At 39.2% G+C, this 13,599-nt stretch overlaps 1 protein-coding gene across 1 annotated transcript in view; it reads right to left on the reverse strand.

Annotated features, from left to right (window-relative positions):
* Positions 1–10,937: 10,937 nt before the first annotated feature.
* The window catches only part of LOC140930407 (unconventional myosin-Id-like), a 27,064-nt gene continuing 24,402 nt past the window's right edge, over positions 10,938–13,599 (reverse strand). Inside the window, exons 23-24 of the mRNA XM_073380093.1 lie at positions 13,088–13,233; positions 10,938–12,424 (exon numbers count right to left, since the gene is read on the reverse strand). Of these exons, the coding sequence (XP_073236194.1) occupies positions 12,256–12,424; positions 13,088–13,233 (315 nt within the window). The 3' untranslated portion in view covers positions 10,938–12,255. The remainder of the gene's footprint in view (positions 12,425–13,087; positions 13,234–13,599) is intronic.

Here is a 13,599-nt window from a genome sequence, read left to right on the forward strand (position 1 = left end):
AATTTCCCTCCAAAATTAAGGAGCAATTATGGATGGAAGCGAGGCTGACGGTGACCTTGTTTTGATGATACAAACTTCCCTACTTTATTACGTAAATCAAGTTATTCTTATGCTAACTAGTATTTTTCAAGGACAACATCCATAACAAAGCAAAGGAAGTTTCTATCAAAACAAGGTCACCTTCAGCCTCACATTCACTCGAAGGCGAGGTAGCTAAGTCCACAACTGTAAAATAGTCTGTTTATCACCAATGATATAAGACCCCTTTTATCAAGGAAACCGTGATTTACATAGTAGACTGAGCGGAGATTCTTCGTTGACTGACGAACCAGTTTTCGAAAGATTATCGTGTGCTCGAGTCTCGTCGACTTTCAGAGTATTTCAACGCTTCATCCTTTAATTTTAATACTAAGTAGAATTTCATATGTGCAACACATATCATACATCTGGATATTGTTGGTAGGGGACTTCATGAAACAGCCTAGTTATTAATGTTAGACTTTATGATCACATCTCAAACGTAACTGATAAAGCCCCGAGGTATCGTTTGCAAAGAACGCATTTCAAGGAACTCTTTCTTTAGTGTGCCGACAATTAAGAGCATCAGGTTAGATCACTTAAACTCAGATCCTTTTGCTTTTAAGTTCAATTTCCTACGTAGTTTGAAAAGTGCCCTTCTCGAGAGGAAAGATCTACGCTATCAGAAAAACGAAAATATAAGCTAGATTTGAGACCGGCAATAGTTTTAAAGCTCCGGTTATTGAGATGGTCAATATTTGCGCCGCAATATTATTGCTGGTTTGCACGTGACGTCATGGCGGCTATGTTGGTCGGGTCAAGAACAAAAGCATTTCTCTCTCCTCTGGGAACTAAACTCTAGATTCATGTAAATTCGTCGAGAAAGAGGTCCATTGTATTGACCTCCAACCTGGCCGCCTTGTCACGTGGTTGCAAACCAAGGACAAAAATTAAAGGTCAAAAAAGAAAATGCTATTTTTGTGCTGTTGTCTTGCAGAAGTTATTTGTCTGTCAGGCGATAGGTTACAAGTTGAACACTTTTCAGGCAGGTAATAAAAATCATCTCATTTTTTAACAGCAATATTATTGAAAGTTCAAAATCGACAATAAATGAGTGGTTGTTTGACAAAAAAAATCGAAATGTTTTGCAGGTTATTAAAAACACCTTAGGGCTTACTGCCGCAAATTATGGCTAAGTATGTCAAATGATCATTAATTGCGGATTTAAAGAAAATATGCTTTTTGCCGTCTATTCGGTAAAAACATAAAGCAAACTTTGAATTGTCGTCATCGTCTCTGAAAAAATAAAAGTGCAATTAACAATAACCAGTGGTGGTAATTGTTCAGGGCAAATGGAATTTTTTTTTCTTCAGACTAAAATCTTATTTTGCTTATGCTCTCTGGCATGGTTTTAAGTTAATGAAAAATTAGTTTTGAGAACTTTTGAAAATACCTTTTAAAACATGATTTACTAGAGAGAATTTTTAAAACACTTCTTTGAGCGTTATTCACAACATTTTGCATTGGATGGTTTAAAACCCCATCTACGAAAACACGAGCAGCCTGTCGAGAATGGTGACCAAATGGCGATGGCAATTTTCAAAGTCGTACTTTAATCACAGCTATTAAGAAGGGCCGTTAAAAAATTAAATTAAGAATCGCTTATGAAAAAATGTAGTGACAACAGAACAAAGCCAGTTCTAACTAAATTTAAAAAACTGTCACTGCAAAAATTCTATCGCGGTGTTTCTGTTAGATTGCAGCACGTTTCACACAGCAGGCCCTAATTTCAGGCATAAATATTAAATTGGGACTAAAGTAATTACATAGGGAGTGTTGCGCCATTAGAGAAATTTATAGTACGTGTCAAGGTGACTCAGGGTTGTTGGCAGATATGGGACAAACACGACACCAATTTATTGTTTTAGTTCCGACAACGTTTTGAGTTTAGTGGAACAAAATCAATATACTTCCAAACATCACGTACTTCACAATTCAAAGACAAGGAACTTCGACACAAAGCAAAGGGTAGTTATGGGCAAAAATATCAGACCCATATCAGCACGACCTCTCGTGATTTAATTTTTAAAAATGCGAACTAACTTGAGTACTCTCTACCTTGTATTTTCCAATCCATTTCCTGCCGGATAACAAATAATAATATATTGACCTGGAAGAGCTAACTTAGACTTTTTTTTGCACTAAAACTCATTCATCTTTTCAGCTAGTACAAGCCTTAAAAGGAGAATCAGAACTCACAGCACACATTTTTCTCTTGGTACCACATTATTTATGTAGATAAGAAAAAAGGGTGAATTATTTAAGTATGATGTGAAAATCCACGCTGTCCAATATATTTTTCTCGGTTAGACTCCCACAGCGATATTATTACTGGTGACTTAATAATGTCACGTTAACATTATTTTACGAAAGCAAGCATTATTTTAGCGGATGTTCGGTTAAATTAAAGGGGCTTAATGTCACGAGCGTATTGTCGTCTAAGGGCAATTCTGTTCGAGGTTTTGAAGAAGAGATATATGAAATTAATCAAGGAGCACTAGCCATAATAACTTTTCGGTGATTTTTGCAGACAAAGCAGTAAAAGTTGAAAAATTGGGCTTAATCCAGGTCCATCCTTGCCATCTGTTGCAAAAAACGACAGGAAACAGTTTCAGTACCTAAATGTAGCCTAAACAACAAAACCGAACCATTACTTTTGGAACTCAATTGATGAAAACACGTTTTAGCTTTTTAAAATGATGGCAAATAGCATAACATGGCCCCTTTAAAACATGGCATTTACCCAACTAACCTCATAAAAGGCCCAGGTTCATTGTTTCGGAGGAAAAATTTTTCTTTAATAACAAATCAGTAAAATGACAGTTCGTTTAGATCCTGTCCGTCTATCGACATTCTCCTCTTAAAAATAGAGCACCGTGAGCTGTCACTTTTGTCATTCCCTCACTACGCAGTGTTACGCAATGCTTGGGGATGGCCGGAAAGTTGAGCATTTATACCACCTTATTTTTTCCTTAGTAATGAAATCTACAAATAGATAATAAAAAAAAATTTTCCGCAAATTTCGCAATGGACGAAATGACGTCACACAGGCTCTCGATGCCGAATTTTATATTCTTAAGATTCACATTTCAGATATGCGATAAGATCAAAAAAAGGGACGACTACTTCTTTTTGAAGGAAATTAGAGAAAGGGAAACCTGCACTTCATACCCTGGCACAAATCAAATTACTCAAGTTTTAATGCATTAAAAGACGTTGTTTTGCGAAGATGGCAAAACTTATTTCTACATTGGCTGCTTAAAGGGGCTATGTCAGCTGGAGAGCATGCGCTCTGAGGTTATGCAAATTACTTTCAACTGTCAAAATTCTATTGTTTTTAACGGGTGACTTTCTCCATGTGCGCTCTGAGGTTATGCAAATTACTTCCAACTGTCAAAATTCTATTGTTTTTAACGCGTGACTTTCTCCATGTTCTCTGTCACGTCCAAGGCTCCGAATTTAGAGAGGTTAACAAGCGAAATCGGTTTAGATAAGGGATATTTCGATAGAATTTACGGAACGTTTCTTCTCTGGTTATGCTAGATCAAGAATAAAATTGTGACGACAATTTTACTTGTAGTTTTGGAGTAAAAACGCATGCCATTCATAAAATAGTGCGCAAACAAAAATTCAACAACAACATATTGTCTTATTCAACAAAATAAATCGAAGCTGTATTTTACAAACGAGCTACAAAAGACACTAGACCGAAGATAAAGACCAAGACTGTTTCAAATCATTAACAATTAGACTTGTCTGTCGCTAGTGATTTTATAATTTAGATGCTGATAGAACAAGAGACATCAAGTCTTTGTTTTGATCTTAGGGAAACATACATTATCGCGCAAAATTGTTCGATCGTGCCGAATCACTGCGACGTCGAGAAAAAGAGAACCAAGCATCATTGGTATACTACTCCACGATAAGCAGTCCGTTGATAAAATGGAAAGTAAACTCTGCTATTTTCCAAAAATATGCTCGAACACAAACAGTTCAAAAACATGGCATTTAGTACAGGATCTAACTCGTACTAAGGTGCCTCTCTAAGTCCGTTGAGAACAATCTGGACGAGCAAACGGTCGTGTTTATCTTTGCCGTGAATCCAGATAAATACAAGAAGGAATCTAGCCGAATTTTATGATGTTTCCTTCGCCAGGAGTTTAGTTTGGTCACGAAACTCATGGCCTGATGCTCTTGTAATCGTTTACCAAAAACGGCCGCCGCCAACTCGATAGCCGCTTCATTATATGTCCACATACTTTGAGCACAAGAAAAATCCAACAGCCAGAAACCTCTAAAATAACTCAGTAGAAAGGTTCTGCTAACTATAGGGAAGATTCCATCAAAGATTCCATCACTCATTGTGGAGTAGCCGTCATTAACTTTGCCATTACAACACAGGTAACCCAGGCTCTGTGATAGTACCACAGTACGGTTCCAGTAAAATTACAGTGTTTGTATGGGGTAAAAATATCATCCTAAAATTTCTAGGAAATACTAAATAAAGATCAATGAAACTTACTCTGTAGTTAATTGTTGTTGTCCTTATTGCTCCAACGAAGTTTCGTGATAATTTGCAGTAATTTGTTCAAATTCACTCTATCTACAATAATAATATACAAGGTAGGAAACACGAGGTGCCATTTTCGCCGACATGCTCTCATTCAACACAACTTTTTCCACGAAATTCCAACTCCAACGGAAAATAAACATGCCAGAATCGTAGAAATAGGATAGCAGCAGATATAGAAACCAATGAAGCTTTCCCAGATAGAGAAACGAATCCCACAGACTTTGACAAACTTGAAGAATATAATCCAAACACACCGAGAATACGCTCGCCGAAGCAGCCGGGCCAAATCAACGCGCGGCCAAGAAAATGAAGCCTGGGCACTGTACAAAAAAATTCCATCCCCGGAGTCCTGGGGTGACCTTTCTAGGGACCGATACATCATTTGCCCAAAGCCACCCTCCCCTGGTGGAAACATACTTGATAGAAGGCAATTGTTCTTCATAGCCAATCACCATTTGCCAGAGCAAACCCCGCACACACGCCTGAATTTAAATGGCTAAAAAAAAAGTAATATAATCAGGAGAGTCTGCGGAGTTACAAGGCGTCCCATTTCTTTTACTAAGGAATGCAAATAACAGTAATGAAACTAATGAAATAACAACGCGAAATGCTTACAAGGCGGGCTAAAAACAAGGTTGAACAAAAGGTAGATGATGACGGAGGTACTGTTGCTGTGAACTCTCGAGCGAAACTATCGTAAATAAACGGTCACGCTTACAAACTAATGTCAAAAATTATACAGAAAATTGCGACAGAATATGAATTGCGATAACTGAGACGAATGTGAAAGGCACGTGCACTAGTAAACAAAGAACTACCGCGATTAACATATTTAGCGATTAATGCGGCAGTAACACGCCGACTTCTTGTTAATACAAGTGAACGCTCTATCGGTTAAATATGTGAATCATCGTGATACACCTCTCTTTGAATTTGGTCCTGTTGTACAAATGCCTCGGTAAGAGCCAAAATTCACTTATATCTTTTGTTCGTTTTAAGTTTTGTAAATCGTCCTTCGTTGTTCTTTCCTTTGCCCTTATAACCTTGCCCTATTGATGTTTGATAAACTTTCTGAGGACCAGCGCCAGGAGCTGAATATAGTTCGAGAGGAAAATAATCTCTTTATAACAGGCCATAGTGATTGGCTAGGAAGAACAATTGCCTTCTATCAAGTATTTTTCCAGCAGGGGAGGGTGGCCTTGGGCAAATGCTGTATCGGTCCCTAGAAAGGTCACCCCAGGACCCCCGGGATGGATTTTTTTTGTACAGTGCCCAGGCTTCATTTTCTTGGCGGCGCGTTAATTTGGCCCGGCTGCTTCGGCGAGCGTATTCTCGGTGTGTTTGGATTATATTCTTCAAGTTTGTCAAAGTCTGTGGGAGTCGTTTCTCTATCTGGGAAAGCTTCATTAGTTTCTATATCTGCTGCTATCCTATTTCTACGATCCTGGCATGTTTATTTTCCGTTGGAGTTGGAATTTCGTGGAAAAAGTTGTGTTGAATGAGAGCATTTCGGCGAAAATGGCACCTCGTGTTTCCTACCTTGTATATTATTATTGTAGATAGAGTGAATTTGAACAAATTACTGCAAATTATCACGAAACTTCGTTGGAGCAATAAGGACAACAACAATTAACTACAGAGTAAGTTTCATTGATCTTTATTTAGTATTTCCTAGAAATTTTAGGATGATATTTTTACCCCATACAAACACTGTAATTTTACTGGAACCGTACTGTGGTACTATCACAGAGCCTGGGTTACCTGTGTTACAACGGCCGCTGATAAGAGGACACAGTAAATCCACGTAAAAACATTCCACAGGCAAACAATTTCAAAATAACGCCAAAAAATTATTCTGTAATCACCATAGAACGATTCTTAATACAAAACTTCGCTAACTATCGAACGATGGCTGAGATTTAGACAGATAAAAACAGCCTTCCAAAATCTCCGACAGAACTTGAAAAAGACGGGCCGACTTTTTCAAGTTTGTTTTCATTGGTTCGCGCATGCGTGTGGGGTGACATAGCCCCTTTAATTTCAGCCAGCTAGAACGATTGGGTATCCCAGGGGGTGGGGGTGGGGGGACTTGGATTAATTTTTGCTGGGTATGTGCCGCTGGCCTCTCAGAGCCCCTACCCCATTACAGTCTATTCTGTGGCCTCCCAATAATAGACCCCATCTTAGTCACTTTTGGGCAAGTATGTAATTTTCTCTATCCCAATGTAGTCACTTTCCATTTTTGTACTTCTTATCAGTCCTTTAGATCGGCTCATCCTAAAATGAATTGACCCATTTTTTAACTTGAATGAAGAACACTTTACTTTTCACCTACAGTACAAACATTCTGGTTTGCTAACCGGTAAATATGAAGAACTTTCTACCCCAAAAATCCGAAAATGTGCGACCCCATTCTAGTAACTCTATTGAAAATGCGACCCCAAGCTAGCGACCCCATTATAGTCAATCGAGTCGTGAAAATGCGACCCCATCCAGCGGCACATCCCCATTAGCCTCTTATAAGGACGTACCCCCCTCCCCAGGCTGGGTATGTCAACAGCAAGTCACAAACAATAATGTTAGGTGCGTTTCTACGCGAGAGATCCAAATCCCAGGTTAATAATAGAATCTGATCAACCAAAGAAAAGCACATTTAACCCCAAAAGGGATTTTAACCAAAGCAGGTATACTACCCTGAGCAGAGGCTACATTTTATTTTCGCGGTATGAGCTGGCGTGCTACGTTTCGTACACCAGCTCATTGGACCAACGGAACTGCTAACGGCTGGCGTTAAAACAAAGAATTTGGTCGAGTTAGACGAAAGACACTAGAGAGCTTATATTGTAAGCAATAGGCTGCATGGCAGGCGTTAAAAGGGGAAGGAGGGCTAGGGCTTTCCACAAGCTGCTTGGCCCGGGGCGGGAGGGTGGGGGGGGGGGGGTACTTCCTTACAAGAGGCTAATGGCCTTGATTTTCTTATACATTTTCTGTAATTCGACAATATCAAAATTTGCAGAAAATGTACGGAAAAATTGAGGTTCTAAAAACTGATCGCGGACTTCTTTGCACTCCAGATTTAGTGTATTGTTTCTTTGAACTCATGAGTTACTATTTTCAAACAGAAAGCATCAAATATATATATATTAATTCATTAAGAAATAGCGGGCTTTGAATTCTAATACAAATCTAATCATTTCCCGCCATCTTGCCCTGATTACCCATGATGCAACTATAAACGTGAACTCCTCTATTGTATTCTTGCTAAGTGTTTGCCGAACATCTGAGCAAAACCACTGCATGCTCAAGAATGCAAAAAGACCACTTCAGATTGACGCCCCCTTGCTTAAGCTGTCTATTAGCTTTTACGTCCAACTTTAAGTTCTTTTACGAACGGCTCTAGTACGGCAGGGCTATTCCAGGCTTTACGCCCTAGCCGATCAGACGAACGGGATTGACTTACATTTCTTAAATTCGTCCACTAAGAAACAGTGAAGATTTCGAATTCGATAGGTATCCAGATTTGAAATGAATAAATCCAGTGCTCCAAGTGTTGCTTTAAAAGATTTTGAATCCTTTCATGGTTTCAGGGATTCAAGCTTGAATCCGTTTTAACGTTCGATTGGGGTACCCAGTATCTCCCGGTAACGCTGAGTTGTTGGAATTGTCACCCTTTCTTGTCTTTGTCGAGTTTTAAAACCAACAAGTAGAAGTATAAGAAACCAGGTGCTTTTAACGCAAGAAACCAGCTTCTTGTTTTGTTAATCAGCTGAGTTTATTAGGATTGGTTAATTTGATTAATAAACTTAGTTTTGGAAAGTGGTTCCATCTTATCTGGGTGCTACACGAGGTGGCTCTGAGACCAAAACTCCTTAACCTGGGTCGGCCTGTTTTTCGAGAAAGTCTTGCGGCGAGTCCATTTTTTTGGACTCGGTGCTGTGTCGAAATGCACTGTGGAACTGTTTTGAGGACGAATTTCTACCCAGTTTCCTGTGCAAACCTGCTACACAAAAGACGCTGCAGCGATCCCAAATGAGTCCCGTGATGCAGTTTGAGACAACAGCGACTCAGTCTCTCGCAAAACCTGTAAATGGCCGACAAAAAGAAAATGGTATTACGGGTTCTACCCTCCTAATCAGTCCATTCTGATTTGTTTGCTCAGAGTTTTATTGTATTTCCTTATGTTCGAACTATCTAAGGGGCCCATTATTAGAATTTATAGGGAGGGCTGAGTAGGTTGTTTTTTTTTTGCAATATTAAATTTCTTTTTCGAGTCTACTACTCAGTAGTACAATCGATTTCTTTCCTTTTTACCGGGGGGGGGGGGGGGGGTGGAGCTTTTTTCTATTAACTTTATGCAATAATTTATTTCGGAACAAGTCATCCTCGGAGACCCAGGGGCAGTCAGTCGGGCCGGGAGAAAAGGCGCGACGAAAGTTTTCAAGCACAGGCGGAAGAGCCCCTGGGTACCGACTCTCACCGGACCATTTCCAAACGGTCAAGTGAATGCTGGCTCCTGATTGGGCACAAAAAATGCTTTGTATTATTGTGCCCAATCGGCGAACAGTTTCTCGTGAGTTCTTTTCGTGAGTTCGTACACGATGGGTATTATGTCGCCACAGTTGCCCGGTTCGTTCACCAAGCTTGTGCGTACAAGGGAAACTTCCATTTTCTACTTTCCTAAACAGAAACGAAGGACCTACCGATGAGTCGAAAAACGTTTCGGATGCTATCAGCAGGAACAATTCATTTTGCACTGAGAAAATTCTGTTTCTGACGGATCACAATGTATCGTAAATAATCAGATAATAGGAAGTTTAAGATGCGTCGGCGACGAGATAATAAAAAAGCAATAGCTTGACAAGGCAAAACAACAACTTTGCACGTGCATCACGCATTTTGCAGATTTCTTTGCCGTCACTGCACGACTACCACGTGAAGATGCCTAATTTCAGGTTTTGTGAAGGAGGTAAACAAACGATGACAAAATTTTCTTTCTCTTTATGAACTTGGATATGGTTGATAGAAAATCAGCTCCAGAAGAGTTCGCTTGCATTTGACAAAGTAAGCGAGTTGGGATAATCACGATAGAGACTTGAAAAATGTGAATTCACTTTTCATGCGACGTTTTCGTGGCTGTCAGCTGTCGTGGAATCTTAAACTCCTTAAGATTTACGAAGGCATGATCGATGCAAGTGTGAATACCTGTTGTAAGCTCAAGCTTGTATTTTTGGAAAAGCGTCTTTAGTTTTCGGGTAGACAGTGGTAGTCTTTACACTAGAGCCTAAATAAGCTAAGAAATATTTCAAGACAAGTAAATTTTAATTACTTCAAGTAAAATAAAGCTTCACACACAACCGATTCTTTTTTACTTCAGGTTATTTTCCCACACAACAAAATTAAGATTGATTGACATGTCTCGCCTTTCTCAAAGCTCAAGAAACCGCAAAACCGCAAGTCAGCTAAGTAGGTCATAAGGATGGTTTTCAAGTCGCTTGAAACTTTCTTGAATCGTTTCAACTTTCCGACTTTAATGAGATGCAAAGCAAAGTTACTTGAGATTTTACTTAGGCCTTCACACACGAATTTTTGGTTAAGTAAAACTTAGCGGCTCTTAAGTCTTACTTAACAGCCTAGTGTAAAGACAAGCAACCAGTATTTTAAAATAAAGTGTTTATATCAAAGTGAAAGTTTCCTGACTGCGTGCATTTGTTTGGTGCATGAGCCAGACAAGCCGTGATCGAGTCAATAGCTGTCGCGTCGTGTACGAACTCACGAAAAGAACTCAGGAGATGCTGTTCCCCGATTGGGCACAATAATACAAAGCATTTTTTGTGCCCAATCAGGAGCCAGCATTCACTTGACCGTTTGGAAATGGTCCGGTGAGAGTCGGTACCCAGGGGCTCTTCCGCCTGTGCTTGAAAACTGACTGACTGCCCCTGGTCTCCGAGGATGGGAACAAGTCGGTTTGTAGCATTTTTCTTCTAAAACTAGTCAGCTCCCCTTCTGTCAAAAGTCAACTGGTCGGCTTCTTAAAAGACTTCATTGGTAAGGCGAATAAAAATCAGCTTCCGGGACTTAAAAATTTCCGAGGGCTTTCTACAAACTGGCGCGGAGATTTCGCTCACCCTGAACATCGCAAAACGTGGCAATATTAACTGAAAAAAAAAATTCATCCGTTTTCAGAAATAGTATGGATAAAAAAGGGCCAACGATAAAAGAATACACAATATAGAGACTAATGTTTTTTTAATGGAAAAACCTACTAAACAGGAGCAACTTCAGTGTGTAGTAGTTTGACATGATTTATTCTGTAAAAGTTATTATACAATAAACTACCGTTTAAGTTCTTCCGTCAAATAATTTAGAAAACTTGACTAAACTACTATACCAAAATCGATAGAAAAAGGCTTCCACACACGGATAACAAGAAACTTGCTGATAACTTCAATTATGGTTCACCAGTCTTGGAGCACAACTGTGGGACCTGCCCTTGAAAATGCACCGTATCCAAATGCAAATTTCGACAATATTTCCTGTACGGATGTATCAACTTATTATTTTTTTCAAATTATTCAGTAACACCATATTCGGTTCTCTAAAACCCAGTCCAAACTGGAGCTAAACTATTTTTTATCTTACTTTTTTTTCCCTCAATAAAGTACAAAATTACATCATATGTGTAATGGTGATGTTACACGGTACGATTCGCAACGACGATTTTTAGCGCAACACAGCGCTTCAATGTTGGAACAATGATGTAACCATTCAAAACAATGTAGCAACAATGTTGCAATGCTGTGTTGGGCTAAAAATCGTTGTTGCGAATCGTTTCGTGTAACAACACCTTAAAAGAAGATTTCTAAAAAACTCACTATGAAATAATTTGTCTCCTGGCCATAATTCTCTAACCGAATTATCCACATTAGAGACAATCGACGACGAGTACGACTACGAGTTGATAACTTGTTTGCGTCAGTACGATATTCTCGCCAATACCCGTAGTAAACGAAGGCTACCACTTTTCGCGCCAAAATGACGCCAGTTCACGGTACGAGCACTACTTACTATTGAGAAAATCTCGTACTCGTAATCGTTCTCGAATTAGAATCTAAGGGTACCTATTTATTTCTACAATACAACAACGAATGGATGAGAACAAATACCAAATTTTAGCACTCACTGGCCAGGTATAAAGGAAGGAGTCTTCCTCCTCGCAAATTTACGATGATAAACATCTGACGTTCAACGCCTTTCTTCTCAGAACGAGAAAAATGCGTCAAAGTCTTTCCTTATACATCTTTCTAGCTTAAAGCTTATTAAACATTTTCTATGTACAAGTATATCTACAGTTAATTTTTCAGTCTGAAGAAATCCCATTGTTCTAACTTTTTTGACTATAGATAAGTGCTACCATTCAAAAAACTACTGAGGAATACTTTGCTGTATAACTGTCTACCATTCTCTGGAAGATGGTTCTGAAGTTTGACTCCGTAGATAAATTCTTGTAGTTTGGCGGCACTCTCCTGTCTCAAAAAATAATGAAGTTTTCACGTTTTTCTCTTGATCGCACTTTTGGGGTAGAGTTTACTCCATGTGATCTTCAGTTAAGTCTTTTCCGTAGGCCACAGCAGTGTCAAGTCATTGTTACCAACTTTCTTGAAAGTCAACATTGAGTCTGCGGAGCAGTTTTTGATCGTCAAGTTGAATGGCTTTTTACCAAGTTCGCATTTCACTTTTGAGTCCACACGAACATCCACCATTTTTCCAAATTTTCTGTGAAAATAAAATCAATTCTCAGTAAGTGTTTTTTTCAATAGCACACTTCTAGGACTAAGCTGTAGTGACATAGTGATTAGGGTTTCTGTCTTCATTTGCCTAGTCCTCGGTAAATTCAGGATAAAAATTAGAATTAAAAATTATGAAATTTTCCACCATATTCCCCAGCACTACCAAAACAAATTCGTCCCCAGGGCTTCTCGGTTTTCGTGCATTTTTCTGGCCATAGCCTGCACGCTTGACGTCATTTTACCGGACTTCCCAGACGTCTTCCAAATTTGACCAACGCTAGCTGTTAACACTCAGCAATAAATGGAAAAGGCTAACTGTGATCTGAAGAATTATGGATGATTCAGATCATACGAAAGCCGAATCGCGAATAATTGTTTTACGATTAATTCAAACAAGCTAAGTTCCCGTCTTAATTTGCCCGTTTTCCGGCAATTTCATGATATAACTATATGAACATCAGTTTCTGGATATCGCAAACATCTTCCACATTTGGTCTGAGCTTGCTGGTCATGAAAAATTGGCCGTGCGATATCTCCAGGTAGAGATTAGCCATAAGTACCCGTGGTAATAAAGGACCCGGCAGGATTGCTCTCGGCTGGGTGCCCCCTTAGGGAATTCTCCCTTTAAAATAAATAGACTTCTACTTACTGGTATATCTGTAGGTAGAGATTAGCCATAAGTTCGGAGACCCTGTTTGCTTTAGACTGACTGAATAGACAAATGACCAAGTCGTTATGTTGAAGATGAATGACCAACAGCTGATCATCTCCCGGAGAAAGACTTAAACCCGTCACCTAGAAAAACATACAACGGTAGAAAAGCTGTGTCACGAAATTTATAAAAATTCAAACAGGGAGAAACGTAAAAATCAGAACGGCTAAAAACATTTAAAGAAGATATAACTAACACAACAGATACAATAGAAGGTATGGATGGACAACCTTGAAGAAGCTTTAAACGGGATTGCAATTGCGGTTTTTGTAAACCTATCAGCCTAACAGTTTTTCAAATTTCACTTTTGTGGTTTCTAACGTTTGATATTATGCTTTGAGAGAGGCATTTCTGGGGTGCAAAGCTGTGATTTAGTTATTTACAAGTAAATCAACTCGCTAAGGTTAAGTTCCTTAGCGATTGAAGACGCCGGCGTTACTAGGAAGTAG

Source organism: Porites lutea, chromosome 3 (genome assembly GCF_958299795.1).
Source record: "Porites lutea chromosome 3, jaPorLute2.1, whole genome shotgun sequence".
Taxonomy (NCBI): Eukaryota; Metazoa; Cnidaria; class Anthozoa; order Scleractinia; family Poritidae; genus Porites; species Porites lutea.